Source organism: Periophthalmus magnuspinnatus, chromosome 16 (genome assembly GCF_009829125.3).
Source record: "Periophthalmus magnuspinnatus isolate fPerMag1 chromosome 16, fPerMag1.2.pri, whole genome shotgun sequence".
Lineage (NCBI taxonomy): Eukaryota > Metazoa > Chordata > Actinopteri > Gobiiformes > Gobiidae > Periophthalmus > Periophthalmus magnuspinnatus.
Genome location: NC_047141.1, coordinates 25,138,300 through 25,153,054, shown reverse-complemented (window position 1 = coordinate 25,153,054; position 14,755 = coordinate 25,138,300). Strand labels below are relative to the sequence as shown.

The 14,755-nt window shown below is 37.2% G+C and overlaps 2 protein-coding genes across 2 annotated transcripts; one reads left to right on the top strand and one right to left on the bottom strand.

The window, feature by feature from the left end:
* Nucleotides 1-192: 192 nt before the first annotated feature.
* Nucleotides 193-6,471, top strand: pals2a (protein associated with LIN7 2, MAGUK p55 family member a). Its single transcript, XM_033980464.2, has 14 exons — nt 193-550; nt 1,397-1,479; nt 1,626-1,705; nt 1,923-2,041; nt 2,183-2,335; nt 2,799-2,945; nt 3,045-3,272; nt 3,757-3,888; nt 3,982-4,084; nt 4,150-4,221; nt 4,330-4,491; nt 4,560-4,762; nt 4,831-4,959; nt 5,045-6,471. Exons 3-14 carry the CDS (start codon nt 1,675-1,677, stop codon nt 5,219-5,221), a joined length of 1,656 nt encoding a protein of 551 aa, XP_033836355.1. The 5' UTR covers nt 193-550; nt 1,397-1,479; nt 1,626-1,674; the 3' UTR covers nt 5,222-6,471.
* Nucleotides 6,472-7,222: 751 nt separating this feature from the next.
* Nucleotides 7,223-14,425, bottom strand: gsdmeb (gasdermin Eb). Its single transcript, XM_055227726.1, has 10 exons — nt 14,352-14,425; nt 13,960-14,171; nt 13,658-13,850; nt 12,610-12,781; nt 10,145-10,265; nt 9,943-10,056; nt 9,185-9,312; nt 8,973-9,120; nt 8,815-8,888; nt 7,223-7,889 (listed from the first exon to the last, which is right to left on the bottom strand). Exons 2-10 carry the CDS (start codon nt 14,162-14,164, stop codon nt 7,668-7,670), a joined length of 1,377 nt encoding a protein of 458 aa, XP_055083701.1. The 5' UTR covers nt 14,165-14,171; nt 14,352-14,425; the 3' UTR covers nt 7,223-7,667.
* Between the last annotated feature and the right edge of the window lie 330 nt (nt 14,426-14,755).

Genomic DNA, 14,755 nt, shown 5'->3' with positions numbered 1-14,755 from the left:
TGTGGTTTGGATGACTCAAAAGATGTGGATAACTATGATAACACCGTGGCATGTTTGATTTCTTGAATATTTGTTTAGTTACAGTAGAAGTCTTACTTTTTAAAATTAAATTAGAGTGAATTCCCTGTATGTTTCTCCCTGCTGTCCAAGTTATAGCTTGTCCAGAAAGAGTATGAGCTTGTCCCGGATTGATCTGGTTTACACAAGTTCAGTAAAAATCAGATTCAAAAGTTTGATAAAATCGTCTTCCTAGATATGCTACAACCCACGTAGTGTTTGGTACGCCATTTTAAGTGATATTTGCTGTGAAAATTTTGCAAACCAGCTGCTTTATTTGGATAATGTGAGCCATAGAGTGCGCGGTGTGAACTCCTGTGTCGTGCGCTTTGCGTCCGGCTCAAGTGAAGCGTTGGCGCGGCGGCGTGTGTCACTGGAAGAAGCACTGCCTTTGGGCAACCCGTGGGAGATATCTTTGTCTTTAAGATACTATTCTGGAGTCATGAAAAGAAGGAAACTTTAATTACGCCACAGGGCCCTTAAGCGACGATTGGTAAGGCCACACTCAATGATTTCATTCATAAAACCCCTGTGCGGGAATCGGCTCACTTTTACGCTCGCTGTAGTAGTCGTTAGCATACGAGCTACACGGGGGGAGCTAGCTAATATCAGCTAATTTAGCGTTGCGTTTTTTGTGATCTAAGCATGTTAAACGTTATAATATTCTAATGACACTAGGTATCATTATATCACAGGATTAAAGGGTAATACAATGTAAATAGACATATATTTATACTTTACGATGTGATCTCTGAACAGTTGTAAGCTAGCTGCACTACTAGCATTTACAATGATAACGGTTGTAAAACATGATAATTGATTATTATGCCTGCGTGACAGCGTTTGTTTTATCTTTAGTTTGATTTGAATTAGATCAATATCGTTTCATTAGATGTTGTTTTGTAACAAGAAGAAGTGTTAATTAGCAACCAATGGCTTCTTATATCTTCCCCTGTGTTGCCTCACATTGGTTACACGTGTCTTGAGCAATGTGAGTTTTAAGGTCCGTAATTTTTCAGTCCCTTGTTTCTTGGAACTGCGTTTTTGTCAGGCATTATGCCAAGACCTCGACTACGGCCAAGTAAAAGTGACTTAAATTACGACACATCAGTTTTATTCACTTAGGCATTATGTAAGAAGTTAATTCAACTACAACTCTTGATCTGGCAATTTCATTCTGTAAACTGTAGCCCTTATTGTATGCCCCTTTATCAGGAGGAATCCCTAAAATGTACTGTTATGATGAACTGAATGTATGTTCAAGTCGATCCTGTAACGTGTCTCCATCTATTTACACGATGTGAATAAATTAACCTTAGATGACTTTTCTTTGATTCAGGGCGAGAACCAGATGGGCCTGAAGCAAAGAAAAACAAGGCTCTGATTTGCACTGATGATTTATACAAAGGAAGATTCTTCTTGGTATGCTATTTTCAATCAAATTACGTGTTTGGCTTTGTGTATTTTTAACTACTTATTTTAGGCCTTGTGCCTTTCTTTTAATAATGTTGAACTCCCATGAGGCACTACCATTCACATTAAAAGCAAGTCTGGTTGTTTATCTGTAGCTCCTCAGTTGCATGATGAGTTTACTGTGCTGAGCTGAGAAGAAAAAACATGACCGTTGCCAATGCGAAGTCTGGAACTGGTATGCCTAATTTTACTTTCCAAATGTTCAATCAAATGTAAATGTTCAGTGTAAGTTTATTATTGTGAGTCTCTGTAACTAAGCAGTTGTTAAACAGCTCCATTGTGACACAACGTGCCTGTCACTGATGCAATGAGTCATCTTTTCTGTGAATTGGTTCATTCATTGTCAGCTTGTTCTTGCCCCATAAACCTTTGTGTTTGATGTTTGCTTCAAGCCATGCAGCAGATATTGGACAATTTAAAAGACCTACCAGTGGGGACAGGAGCCAAAGATATTGACTTAATCTTTCTCCGGGGTGTCATTGAGAGCCCCATTGTGCGCTCTCTTGCAAAGGTAATGGAAAAACTCACCCTGAGTGCCAAAATATAAGGAGTCTTTACTGCAGAGATCAATAGGATCAATAAATAGTCAAATCTTAAAATTACATCTTACTGACACATATTGTCATTATTTTTATTTGTTATTCAACTAAAGGCCCATGAGCGTCTTGAGGACAAGAAGTTAGAAGCTGTTCGAGACAACAATATTCAACTAGTTACTGATATTCTTACCTCTCTCACTGACCTATCTGAGAAAAATACTGCTGCTGCCGAACTTGCTAAAATCCTCCAAGAACCACACTTTCAGGTAATTTCTTTATGTATTTTACTTCTGTTGCTATTGAATCTTTGAGAGTAGCCTTTGATCCAAAGGAACGTGTCATAGCTTTTCACCCATCTTTTTTAATCCACCATGTAGTGCATTTGAGCTAGCTACTCTCGCCTATCACTCCTCTTTAGTCCCCACCCATTACTGTGACACTGGAAGGAGGGGTGTTCTTTGACCAATGGCATGCAGGGTGCACACGGGTAAATGCAGGAGAGACTGATAACATTTTTAGTAAATCCTCACATGTGCTTTTGCATCTTTGGCACTTGAACCAATGCAGGATTTGAGTAGTTACTCCTGGGGTAAGACCTTGATTTCAGTTTCTTACCATTTTGCAGTTTTATTTAACAGGGACAATTTGTTTCTATGTTTTTCATGATTTTAACTTACTATTTTATTTTTGCTTTCATTAAGTTCAATTGTTTATTCTTGTCTATTTTAGTCTCTGATAGAGGCTCATGACAAAGTCGCTGCAAAGTGCTACGAAATGCCTACTGCTGCAGTCAACCATGACACTACTACCACTTCATTCATGCCAGCCGATGCTTTCAGGATCATTGGCATCCAGAAGAAAGCTGGGGAACCCTTGGTAAGTTACAATGACTTTGATATTGCTATTGCCAGCTATTTAACAGAGTATCAGACACCTTTATGATTACATTATATATATGTATATATTTTTTTTTAGGGAGTGACTTTCCGAGTGGAGAATGGAGATTTGGTGATTGCACGTATTTTGCATGGCAGTTCGATTGACCGACAAGGAATGCTGCACACGGGTGACATAATCCGTGAGGTGAATGGCCGTGAGGTCAGCTGTAACCCGCACGAGCTACAGGAGGTACTGAAGCAGAGCAGCGGCAGCATCACTCTCAAAGTCGTCCCCAGTTATAGAGACGCCCCAGCTCCACCGCAGGTACAACTATTCAGTGTATATGGATTTTACTGGCCTGCAAATGTGGATTTCAAGTAATTATTATACAGTGTAAAATAAACTGTTATGCCATTTTTGTGAGTGCCCTTTACCTGAGACTGAATGAATGTGGGCTGACCTGTGTGACCGTAGAATGCTTGGCTTTTGAAAATTGAGACCAGACCATCTATAATTATCACTCCACACACTATCTGGGACGTACACCACTATTTCCCGAGGCACCCCCCACTCCTTACAGTAACAGGCACTGACAGCAGCTGGCATGCGCACACACTGCTTGTAGGACTATTATGTCACCCCCTCGGTTCTTGTATCAACGCTGGTGTAGTTGACTTTCAACAGTAAACTAGAATGATAGAAAAATGAACTTGCATGTTTTTTATACATTTTGTAGACAATATTTCATCAGTGTCATTGTGAAATCCACGAAATGTCATATTTTTGTAATAATTGATTTTGTTCTTAGGCCTTTCTGAAGCCACACTTCAACTACAACCCGGCCACAGACAACCTGATTCCTTGTAAAGAGGCAGGACTGGCTTTTTCTAAAGGAGAAATTCTTCATGTAGTAAACAGAGAGGATGCCAACTGGTGGCAGGTGAGCTGGTAGACATATTGAATAAAAACTATGTTGCATTTTTCCTAAAATATATTTGTCCAATATTTTAAAAACTGTTCTTTTTGTTTGTAGGCCTGTAAGGTTGAAGGTGAAGGCACAGGTCTGATTCCAAGCCAGTTCTTGGAGGAAAAGAGAAAAGCTTTTGTGAGAAGAGACTGGGACACATCTGGCACTGGTCAGTTCATCGCAAACACTCACTTGTCGCCCTCAAGTGGACACTGACTGTTTTATACCCATTAGGTTTGTTCTGTGGAATACAAATGTCAAAGAAAAAGAAGAAAAAAATTATGTACCTTACTTCAAAAAATGCAGGTATGTCAGCAACATTCCTCTGAGTTGCTGGGTTTTTGTTGGCTGTAATTTCCTTTTTGAAATGCTTCTCATTTACTTTTGTAATTTGAATTTAAATCTCATAAACAGAATTTGACCGATACGAGCTACAGATCTATGAAGAGGTAACCAAAATGCCACCTTTCCAGAGAAAAACATTGGTTCTAATTGGAGCACAGGGAGTTGGCCGACGGAGCTTGAAGAACAGGCTAATTGTCATGAACCCGCTGCGATATGGGACCACGGTGCCCTGTAGGTGTCTGAGTGATCCTGCTTAGATTCCCTGTGTTCAGAAGACACTAACCTTGGCTCCTCTTCAGTTACTTCACGGCCCCCACGGGAGGAGGAGAGGGATGGGCAGAACTACTGTTTTGTGACACGGGAGCAGATGGAGCGGGACATCAAGGACAGTCGCTACCTGGAACACGGCGAGTACGATGGAAACCTTTACGGCACAAAGATCGACTCAATCCATGAGGTGGTTGAAGCCGGGCGCACCTGCATCCTGGATGTCAATCCTCAGGTTTGTATAAAACCTCTTTCTCTTGTTTTTGGTGATTTTTATGTGTCTAACCGTCTCTTTTTGTCCAGGCTTTGAAAGTATTGAAAACTGCAGAGTTCATGCCATTTGTAGTATTCATCGCAGCTCCTGAGCTAGATACGCTAAGAGATATGCACAAAGCTGTGGTAGATGCTGGACTAACCACCAAGTTACTCACAGTGGGTTCACTTAAAATGCATTGTTTTTAATAATTAATTGAATTCATAGAAGATAATAATGCATTTGCTACATTTGTATTGACAGGAAAATGATCTAAAGAAGACTGTGGATGAAAGTGCCAGGATTCGACGAGCTTACAGCCACTATTTTGACCTAACTATCGTCAGTGACAATCTAGACAAAGCTTTTGACAAGCTGCAGGACACGGTGGAACGGTTGTTTGAAGAGCCACAGTGGGTTCCTGTCAGTTGGGTCTACTAATGCGCTCCCATAGGACAGATTAGTCCTCTGGGCCCAGAACTACCAGGACCTGAAAAGTTTAACACTGCAAGAGTTCAGTAGCAGCTTGGTGTGTATTTGTCTTCTCAGCAGACTATGCAACTCACAACTCATGTAAGTGTACTTATTTATTTATGTAGTATTTTTAAACTCTTGATTGCAGTTGGCAGTCGTCTTACTGAAAACACTGAGAGGCAGTATATTTTAAAGATGAATGCCATGTTTTGTTATTTTACATTTGAAATTGTCAAAATATTTATCTGGCAAATTAACAAGGGCTTACTCAGTGAAAATATACCTCAGTGTTATGGTTTACAGGACATCACTACATACTCCTTCCATTTACCTTAAAATTTTTAATTTCCGTTTAGTGATCCTTCAAATTACAGTTTTTCTCAATTGTGACATTGTTTTCTTGGATATTGTTGCATATTGTTGTCAACACACATTTCAAACACATGGTAAATCACAAAACATTGCTTCCTTCGAGTATTAATACTTTTTTCTCCTTGTACATGTGCATTTATTATAATTGGTAAAAGGGAATTTATTAAATTGTGATAAACTCAAGTATGTCATTTAAGATAGGATTTTGTGTATTTTCATATTGTAGAAATGGCTCTGAAATTTGAAAGGGGGAAATTAAGCCATGACAAACAAAAAATCAATAGTTTCGGTAAAAGTATTTTTTTTCTAACAAATTTGTAGTGCTAACCTCCTGCCTGTTACTTGTAACCTAAACACTCTGGAGTCACCTTTGTCACAGCTCATTGCCCTGTTCACTTGTGAAAACCTGTTAATCTCCTAAAATTTCTTATGAAGTTGAACTTTATGCAAATTTTTATACACAACTCTAACGTTAGCATTGTGGCTTAGTAGATTAGAGACTTGTGTTGCATAATAAATTTGGTTAATGTAAGCGATTAAGAAAAACTGTAAACGTCATGTCAGTGTTGTAAACTTTGTTGTACTAGATTTAATGCAATATAAATGTGTTAAACTCATTTTAAATCCATTTCTGCATTGTTACATTTCTTAGGTCTGGTAAATATTTGAATCATGATGAGGTTTATGTGAGATATACTTTTCCAGAGACTTGACAGGCTACATCCCTGTGAACTACACCCCTTTGATGAACTATTACTAATAAGAAACAGTTTTAAACTAATTTGATCTCTTACAGATGGCAAAGACTATGTATTTTTCACATCAATAAATGTTTTTCTAAATGACTTTTTTTTTTTCTTTTACCAACATTACATCTTTAGCCCCACAACATTTCAGACTATGGTGGTTCCTCTTCAACAAAAACATATTTTTCAGAGTGATTACGTTTTGCCAGTCATCCAAGTAGCTTCTACATTTCTGATGCTTTCTGGTAAGAGACTGTTAAGTCTTAAGTTTCAGATTTCAGATTTCATCCAAATTAGTTGTTCACAGTAAGGAGTGGCATGGTATTTAATTAGCTACAAAACTACATGAGTGAAAAATGTGTTTTGATGCGTCATATTAATTATACATTAAAGTATTACTTAACGTCCCATTTTAATATTGAATCTGAATTTAATTGTCCACAGTCACATGACTTCCTATCCGTCTAAGATGGAAGTCTCCTCCGGTTTACTGTTGCCATGGTGAATCCTTTTCTGGGAGCCACTAATCATGGCTTCTCTCCTTTACTTAACTCTCAAGTGAACAAACTTTGAATGGTCTAACTCTACTCCAAACCTGTTTCCTGAAACGGGGAAACTCTGAGTTGGCCCTGTCTCTATAATAAATCACCCATTTTATGCTAGTAATTTGTTGTCTAGTTTGCTTTTAAACACTATGACATAAAATGTAAGCGTACATATAGAGGTTAGCCTAGTCTTTATGATAAGAAAGCATAGACTGTATATAGTTGATGTGAGAAACACAAAGGCTGCAGGTATGTTACTATTTATGGGTTGTGTTCTCGTCCACAAAATCTTAGTTCTGTTCAGGATTTATTAAATATGATGGCACAAATAAAAGCAATATTTAAAAATATAAACAAAGTGTAGCACTCACAATAATTTAAAATGTGTACATTGAGAAGTAAAAAAAAAAGATTGTCAGCAAGAAAAGTGAACAAAGTTCAAGGTGGAGTATGTAACTTCTGTTGAAGGGTCAAGCAGCAGACACCACAGGGCCAAGTTACAGGTCAGACTGTGGAGAGGGACCCCACTCACAGTAAGAATGTATTTTCAGTGTATGATTTAGCAAAAAACATGTATAACTGATTCAATGCAAGACAGATAGATGTGCTTAATGCAATACTGTGGAACATTCCAGGCAATGCAATAACCTGAAAAAGTAGATAGTTCACCTTTAAGAAAAAACATGTTAGATATGCATGCAGGTACAAAAGGAGGTCATGTAGGCAGTGTTATGCAATCACTTGAGAACATCACTGTGATAATGAGGCCAGACCCCTCACAGAGATGCAAAGGATCAGGGGAAGATTTTCTGCCTCCTGCTGCACCTCTGTCCTTAAAGAGTCTCCGTCTTTTTTCAATGCCACATTCGAAGAGCTGAACAGACGCTGAACTCTGTCAAAAACCTCTTCTTCCAGAGTAGTTTGTTTTATGGCACTGAGGGGGAGCTGTTCATCTCCAAGTAAACATTGCACCTAAACAGAACTCACTCAAGTAACCCAAAAATCAAATGTAGTAAATATGAACAGGGCCTAACCATAACACTAGCTATGCTTACAAGCACAAGAAAACTGATCATTATCTGTTATCTGGAGTTATTAGATTACTGCAATGTTGTGTGAATCTGATTTATTTCTCACTGTTGCAGGTGTTGCAAGGAAATATATACAGGTACAAAAAAGAGAAGAGAAGCAGTGCAAATGAAGCTAAAACATTAGCTGCAGCCTCCTACCATAAAGCAACAGATGCTGAAAAGAACAAGAATTCTAAGGTCATTTTCACACATTAGGGCGCTCTGTGGACCCACCCCAGTGTGCAATAGATAGTTATTTTTACTTTACTTTTGGGTCGGCCTTTTTCACATACACCGCACATCATTCACCCCAAACATGCACCATAAACCACGTAAGAGTCCATCAGCTGATTTCTATAACAGCGCTCTTCAAGTAAACAGAGCCCCGTGAATATGCACGTACATGCCCACTTCTCTGGTGCTATACACAGTGGTCTTTTCTTTCACCGGTGGCTAAATATACAGTGAAGAATACACGTGCTGACAAAACGACACACAGACAGACCCAGGCTCACCGCCACAGACAGAGACAGGAGGCTGATATTAAGTTGATCTAAACTGCCTCATCAGGCGAACGTGTCAAACAGGAGCTCTGAAGTGCCCAGTCATACAAATATATGATGTGATCAGAGTTCATTTTACCCAATTCCAAGCACTTCTACTCACACTGGGGACTGCACTGATTTCGGAGCGAAAGCCGGTGTGAAAATGACCTAAGTTGTAACTAGCATAACATAAACACTTGATCACTGTATTCTGGCTGGTGACTTAAAACTTTTTATATGTATTTCCTGCCAAATTAAATGCCAAAAAATAAAAAAACTCACCAGTAGTTCTAAGTCTGGTAATAACGCAGAGCTGCAGCACATTCCCAGTAAAGCCAGACACTTGTTAGGCATCTCTGAGATGGAAAACAAAACAATAAAACTTGTAATATTCTTAGTAAACATCAATTTAACAATGATGTAGAAAAATCCAAACAGACCATCTACTGCACTCAGAACAAGGTAAAGAGCTTTGATGACAGCATCTTTGGATGCACCAGTCTGTGCAACCAAATCCAAAATGTCCTGGATTTGCTGTTTATATTCCTCCACTGAAGCAGAGACACTACCGTGACACAAGTGGTGCAGCTAAGAAAATTAACATGTTAAGATGTAAAATACTATAGTTTGCCATAAAGATTTTAGTTCTTACTGTGTTCTGAAGCAAAGATACAGCCGTGTGATCACTTATAACGTTTGTAATTTGCAGAAACAGGGAGGATTTGGTTTGAGCTGGGACGGCGGAAAGCACTTCGAAATTTTCCTTGAACTCTTCCACATCTGCCAAAGATGAAATCAATTAACATGATTTGATATTTTCTGACTGCAAAATGCATTTGCTGCCATCACAGAAATATTGTTACACAACATATAACCTAAATGGACAGATTTTGATTTGAAATCTCATAAACAATCAAATACAGATTTTACTGATAACAGTTGTAAAGCTGATTTATTCTTATTTGGTGTTTTGGTTCTCAAGACGATTATCCAAATAGAAAGCAGAATGAGCCTTACGTGAGTCTTTCATTTGGGTTGCCAGTTTCAATGCTGAAAACCATTTGGTTTAAACCTAAAAAGACTCTCTGATCTGAATCATCACTACCTAAACCACAACACCTGCAGCCAATCATTAGTCTGCTAGAGCACCTCTGGAGCTCAGTGACTGAACTCTGTAGGTTCTGAGCTTTATATGGCCTGTCCATATACTGAGAATGAGAAAAATATGTGTCTTCTATATGCAGGTTAAGACATTGGCAACCCAGGTTCAGTTGTGATTGTAGTTCACTTTATAAAACAGTTGAGTGCAAGGCTACAGTTTCTGTAAGAGTGTCAGCAAAGTAAAGGCATTTGTTGTATAGTCTGGTATGTTTATTATAGGTTACACTATAGGATGAAAACAGTAATTACCTTGTTTTAAGTCGACTTTTTCAGAGTGCTGTACTGGAACTTTTGAAATAGTTAAACAGTCATGACTATCCACTTCCTCAAATCCTCCACTGACACCGGACATCAAACACAGCTCTATGGAAATGTGAAAACAAATACAATTCAGTTAATACTTATCAGAGACAACATTTTTCAAAGTTAAATTTAGTAATTATTTTCTTACTAAAGTGCCCATCATGTTTCACTTCCAGTTCAATGAGGGTGTAGGCGAGGGTGGTATGAGGGGGGATCTCCATGGTAATATTACTGTCTTTGCTCAGGTTGGCGTTTTCCTTCAATGAAACCTGGAGAAATGCAGCCAAAATGTAATGTTTAGGATGGAGTGTATAAAGATGAAATAAGGGGTTAATATGAGGACTATCTGGTACAGTAATTTTAAAGAAAATAAAATGATAAATGATTCATGCCTAACTACTTAAATTGAATGATCTGATTATTTAGCAAACCACTTATGTTTGAGCAGTTTGAAAAAGGGAAGATAATATAATTTCAGAGGAAAAGTTTTTGCATCTCTGTTTGTGGTGTCAAATAATGAACATGAAAGTAAGACAAAACCCAATACGTGCATTCAAAAGTGGATATGATTCTTTCAAAGTACTGTGCAGAAGATATTAATGGTTAGTGATTTATTGTAAGAACTGAACGACAAAAAATTTTATGAAATGTGTATACTATAGTTTTTACTCCCTCCCACTCCCTGTCAGACTTAAAACAAACTGTGTGACAATTGCTTTTGTTTGTTATAAAAAAGATTTATATTTTGTATTATTTATACATTATGTTTTTGGGCATGTTTTATGCATTACTGTCCAAATAAAAGCACATTTAGCTTGAATACAAAATGCAGAATTGGTATTATTATTTACTTTATTTACCACTACTATCCACTGTCAAAATTGTCCATGGTTAAATTTAATTTTGATTGCACAGAGTGACTTTGTGTCATGTTAGTCTTTGTGTAATTTTGTCTATAAAATGGTGAACCTGTGACTGAAAACTGATAATTGTAAATTTTTAAATGGCTATAAGTGAGGATTAAATAAACAAATTTAAGGAATTCAAATGTAGTTATGACTTCAAAATGTAAACCTAAATAGGCTCTATATATTTTCAAGACTATGTGAAGGAAAGTTTATTTTTTATACTTTCATTTTCTTATTCAACAATAATGAATCATTTTAAAATCATGACACATGAGTAAGTATAAATAAGTATCTTTTGGTCATTCCTGGTTACTTTGAAGAAGTTTCTGCCCCATAATACAGGTCATACTAACCCACGATGACCCAGTGCTACCAAAATAAATGCTCCAGATTTTAGTTGTCAGCACTTCCTGCACACCCGGCAAAAACATTATTTCATAACTTAAATTAAACGTTAAGTCCACAAATGCCCACTATGGCATAAGTGCGTCTCAATTTTCTCACCTTATATGCTGCACCTTTGCCAAAAAAATAAGTCCATAAGGCAGTACTACGCTAGGATTAAAACAGGTCTAACCCAAGACTAAAAGACAAATGTAGTTTCAACTTCAAAACGTAAACCTAAATGGGCTCTATCAATTTTTAATATTTTCTTCTTATTCACTGTGGTGTTAACAATAAAGAATTGTTTTAAAATCATGATGCATGAGAAAGTATAAATAAGTATCTTTTGGTCATTCTTGGTTACTTTGAGGAAGTTTCTGCCCCATAATACAGGTCATACTAACCCATGATGACCCAGTGCTACCAATATAAGTCATTCAGATTTTAGTTGTCAGCACTTCCTGCACACCTGGCAAAAACATGTAAATATTTCATAACTTAAATTTAACAGAAAAGTCCACAAATGCCCACTATGGCATTCAATTTTTTCCACTTTATAATCTGTACCTTTGCACAAAAAATAAGCCTATAAGCCAGCACTACACTAGGACTAAAACAGGTCTAACACAAGACAAAACCTAGACGAAACCTGAATTCAACAAAAACTTACCTGAGATCAAAATAACCAGGACTTTATTAGGACTAAACCAAGATTATAAATAATAGCCACACCCGTTAAAATCTGGTCTAAAATATATGGAAAAATGTGCCTACCCCATAATTTATAAAATAGACCTAGAACTTCCTCAGAAACAGGGCTAGAAGTACCATGCATAGTTTGAGAACGATATACAGGGTGTCCATAAAGTCTCTATACAATTTAAAAATATATATTACAAAGACAATTGATAAGTTATATTAGTCAGACTTGTTCTATTCTTTCCAAAGTTCTATTCTATTCTATTTTTAATTTTTTTTAACCTCATTTAATACACCTCTATATGGGCATCATTAGTTGCACGAAGCACATCAAGACGGTATTGGATTTCTGGCCAGTTCAGTAATGTCCCGTATCTGTGTTGATACACAATATCTTTAACATAGACCCATAGAAAGAAATCCAGAGGTGTGAGTTCTGGTGAACGTGGTGGCCACAGAATTGGTTCATCCCTTTCAATCCAACGGTATGGAAAGCTTTTATAGTCGCTGAGTACAATATAACAAATCTAATTAAAACATGTTATCAGTTGCCTTTGTAACTGCATTTTTAAATTGCAAAGAGATTTTATGGATACCCTGTATTATTGCATTTATTAGATACCTTTCTAACTCTGGGTAGAAAAGTTACCATCCCAGTACACTTCCCTTCTTTCTGTACTTCTTCAATGACAGAGCATGGCTCAGTTGTCACGATGCGCTCCTTGACAATCCCAAACACCCGATTGTTGTTCATCATTGTCTGCTCAACCAAACAGTGGGACATGTCCAAACGTCTGAAGATAAAAGATAGAGGATAGGTTTAAGAACAGAATAGGTCAATCGTGACTAGGTGAATATTAATCATATTTAAATAGTTTTAATTGTTAATTGGACTTTTATAACAAAAAACAGTGGCAATATTAAATCACAATATCAACAAAGTATAAAGTAAGTTGACCATTCCAAAATTCTCAGTTGTAGCTTTACTAAATAGCTTCAGACACAAGACAACTTGTTTTTTGTTGTGTTTCTCGTGTTGTTTTTTGTCTTTTAAAAGCCTAACCAGGGACAGGGGCTGCAAATTAGCCTGTGGCTACAAGCCTTATGTACATGGACATTGGTGACCTATATGGTGGCAATGTTTTCAATGTACTGTCCCTGTCAAATAAAGAAATAAATAAATACTATACCTGGACTAAACCAGGACTAGAACAGGACCACACCAAGTCAATATCAAGACTAAACTGGGCTCAAACCAGAACCAAATGTGAGTGCATAACTTAAGACAAGACCAGGTTCAAACTAGGTTCTTAAAGTAAACAGATACAGTGTGAAAGCAGCCTCATTATCTGAAGGGCAGGTATGAATTAAAAAGCAGAAATTGTCTTCAACTGTCAAAATCACAGATTTTGTGGTATATATGTGTAATTACTGGGCCTAACATGAAGCAAACTGTTTAACATCTTCTCAGTCGCCCCAAATTGAATAAATTGAATTCTCTGAATTTGTTGTTTAACCTACACAAACATATGGCACTGTATGTATTTTGAAGAGTGGTTGCAGTCACTGTCATGGTGTTAATAATCAACCAAACTCTCTTGTTTTTATGCAGTTTTATGGATGGACAAAGATCGTGTTTCTTATGTACAGACCTATTCAGACAAACTAACCTCTCTTTTGAATCTTTAATAAGTTTTTGCACGCCCAGTTCTTCTTTCTTGAGGCTCCCAAATGATGACTGCAGTTTGGATGTATCTTTTCCCTCCATGCTGAGATTGTTTTGGACAAAGTTTGCCTCAACCTTTCCTTGTAAGTTGTCTCCAAAAGTCCCATTGTACTTGATAAAATTTGACTCTTGGGTATCTGTAAACAAAATCAAAAAACTGAATAAATGAATGAATGAAACCATTATAGGCCTATAAGTGATAATACATTGATAATTAATATGTAATAAAAACACAGTTTGTGATACCTGGTTGTATGGGTGTGTCCCCTGCCAATATGTCATTCAGATTAAAGTCAGTTGGCTGATATTTCGGTTTCTGCCAAAACCAGATTCTTTTCTTCTTTACAACCACAGTCAGAAGTGAAATGGTGTCATTTAAACTGGACACCGGAATGAGATCTCCTCCACGATCCACTTCTTCCACAAAATTCCTCGTAGCCGTGGCAAACATGTCAAAACTGCAGAAATGAAAAGGTTTGGTTACCTTTGTTAAGACGTTTAGTTAGTAGTAGTGACTTGTGTGTGCAAAATCTCAGCACTCCAGACACAACCCTGATCGGACTATAGTGCTGTTTTTATCGAGCACGCTCTTTATAAACTCTTATAATAATCAGTGCAATGCAGGCACCCAAACTTACCTCTTCTAGTTTGAACTTTGCAGTAATTCAAGGCACAGTGACCGGTTTTCGCAATAACTGTACTTGGAGGGCTTGACATAAACGAGAAGTGTTTTTTAACAAAGAGTGAATGACGCCCCTGAGCCCTGGCGCCTCCTCTTTCTACAGGAAGCAATCAAAACTAACCAAATATATATTTTTTTATTTTAATTTCGTATAATAAAATAATTCCCAGTAAAACAACTAATATAAATGTATCTACGTTTTTTTTTGACACACCATAAAAATAAGGTTTAAATATTTTTTGACGTAAGCCTAGATATTCAATAATTGCGGACGCCCTCTAGTGGCAGGAGTTGAGTAGAACGTTTATAATAATGGGTTGTTTAACATAAGATAATTATTATTGTGTGAGTGTGTGTGTG

Excerpts from the sequence above, each read along its gene's own strand:
- pals2a (XM_033980464.2), top strand. The coding sequence starts at position 1,675 with ATGACCGTTGCCAATGCGAAGTCTGGAACTG. Across the intron at positions 2,946-3,044 it reads AGAAAGCTGGGGAACCCTTG|GGAGTGACTTTCCGAGTGGA; the intron begins GTAAGTTACAAT and ends ATTTTTTTTTAG. Across the intron at positions 3,889-3,981 it reads AGGATGCCAACTGGTGGCAG|GCCTGTAAGGTTGAAGGTGA; the intron begins GTGAGCTGGTAG and ends TTTTGTTTGTAG.
- gsdmeb (XM_055227726.1), bottom strand. The coding sequence starts at position 14,164 with ATGTTTGCCACGGCTACGAGGAATTTTGTGGAAGAAGTGGATCGTGGA. Across the intron at positions 12,782-13,657 it reads ATTAAAGATTCAAAAGAGAG|ACGTTTGGACATGTCCCACT; the intron begins GTTAGTTTGTCT and ends TTTTATCTTCAG. Across the intron at positions 10,057-10,144 it reads GAAACATGATGGGCACTTTA|AGCTGTGTTTGATGTCCGGT; the intron begins GTAAGAAAATAA and ends ACATTTCCATAG.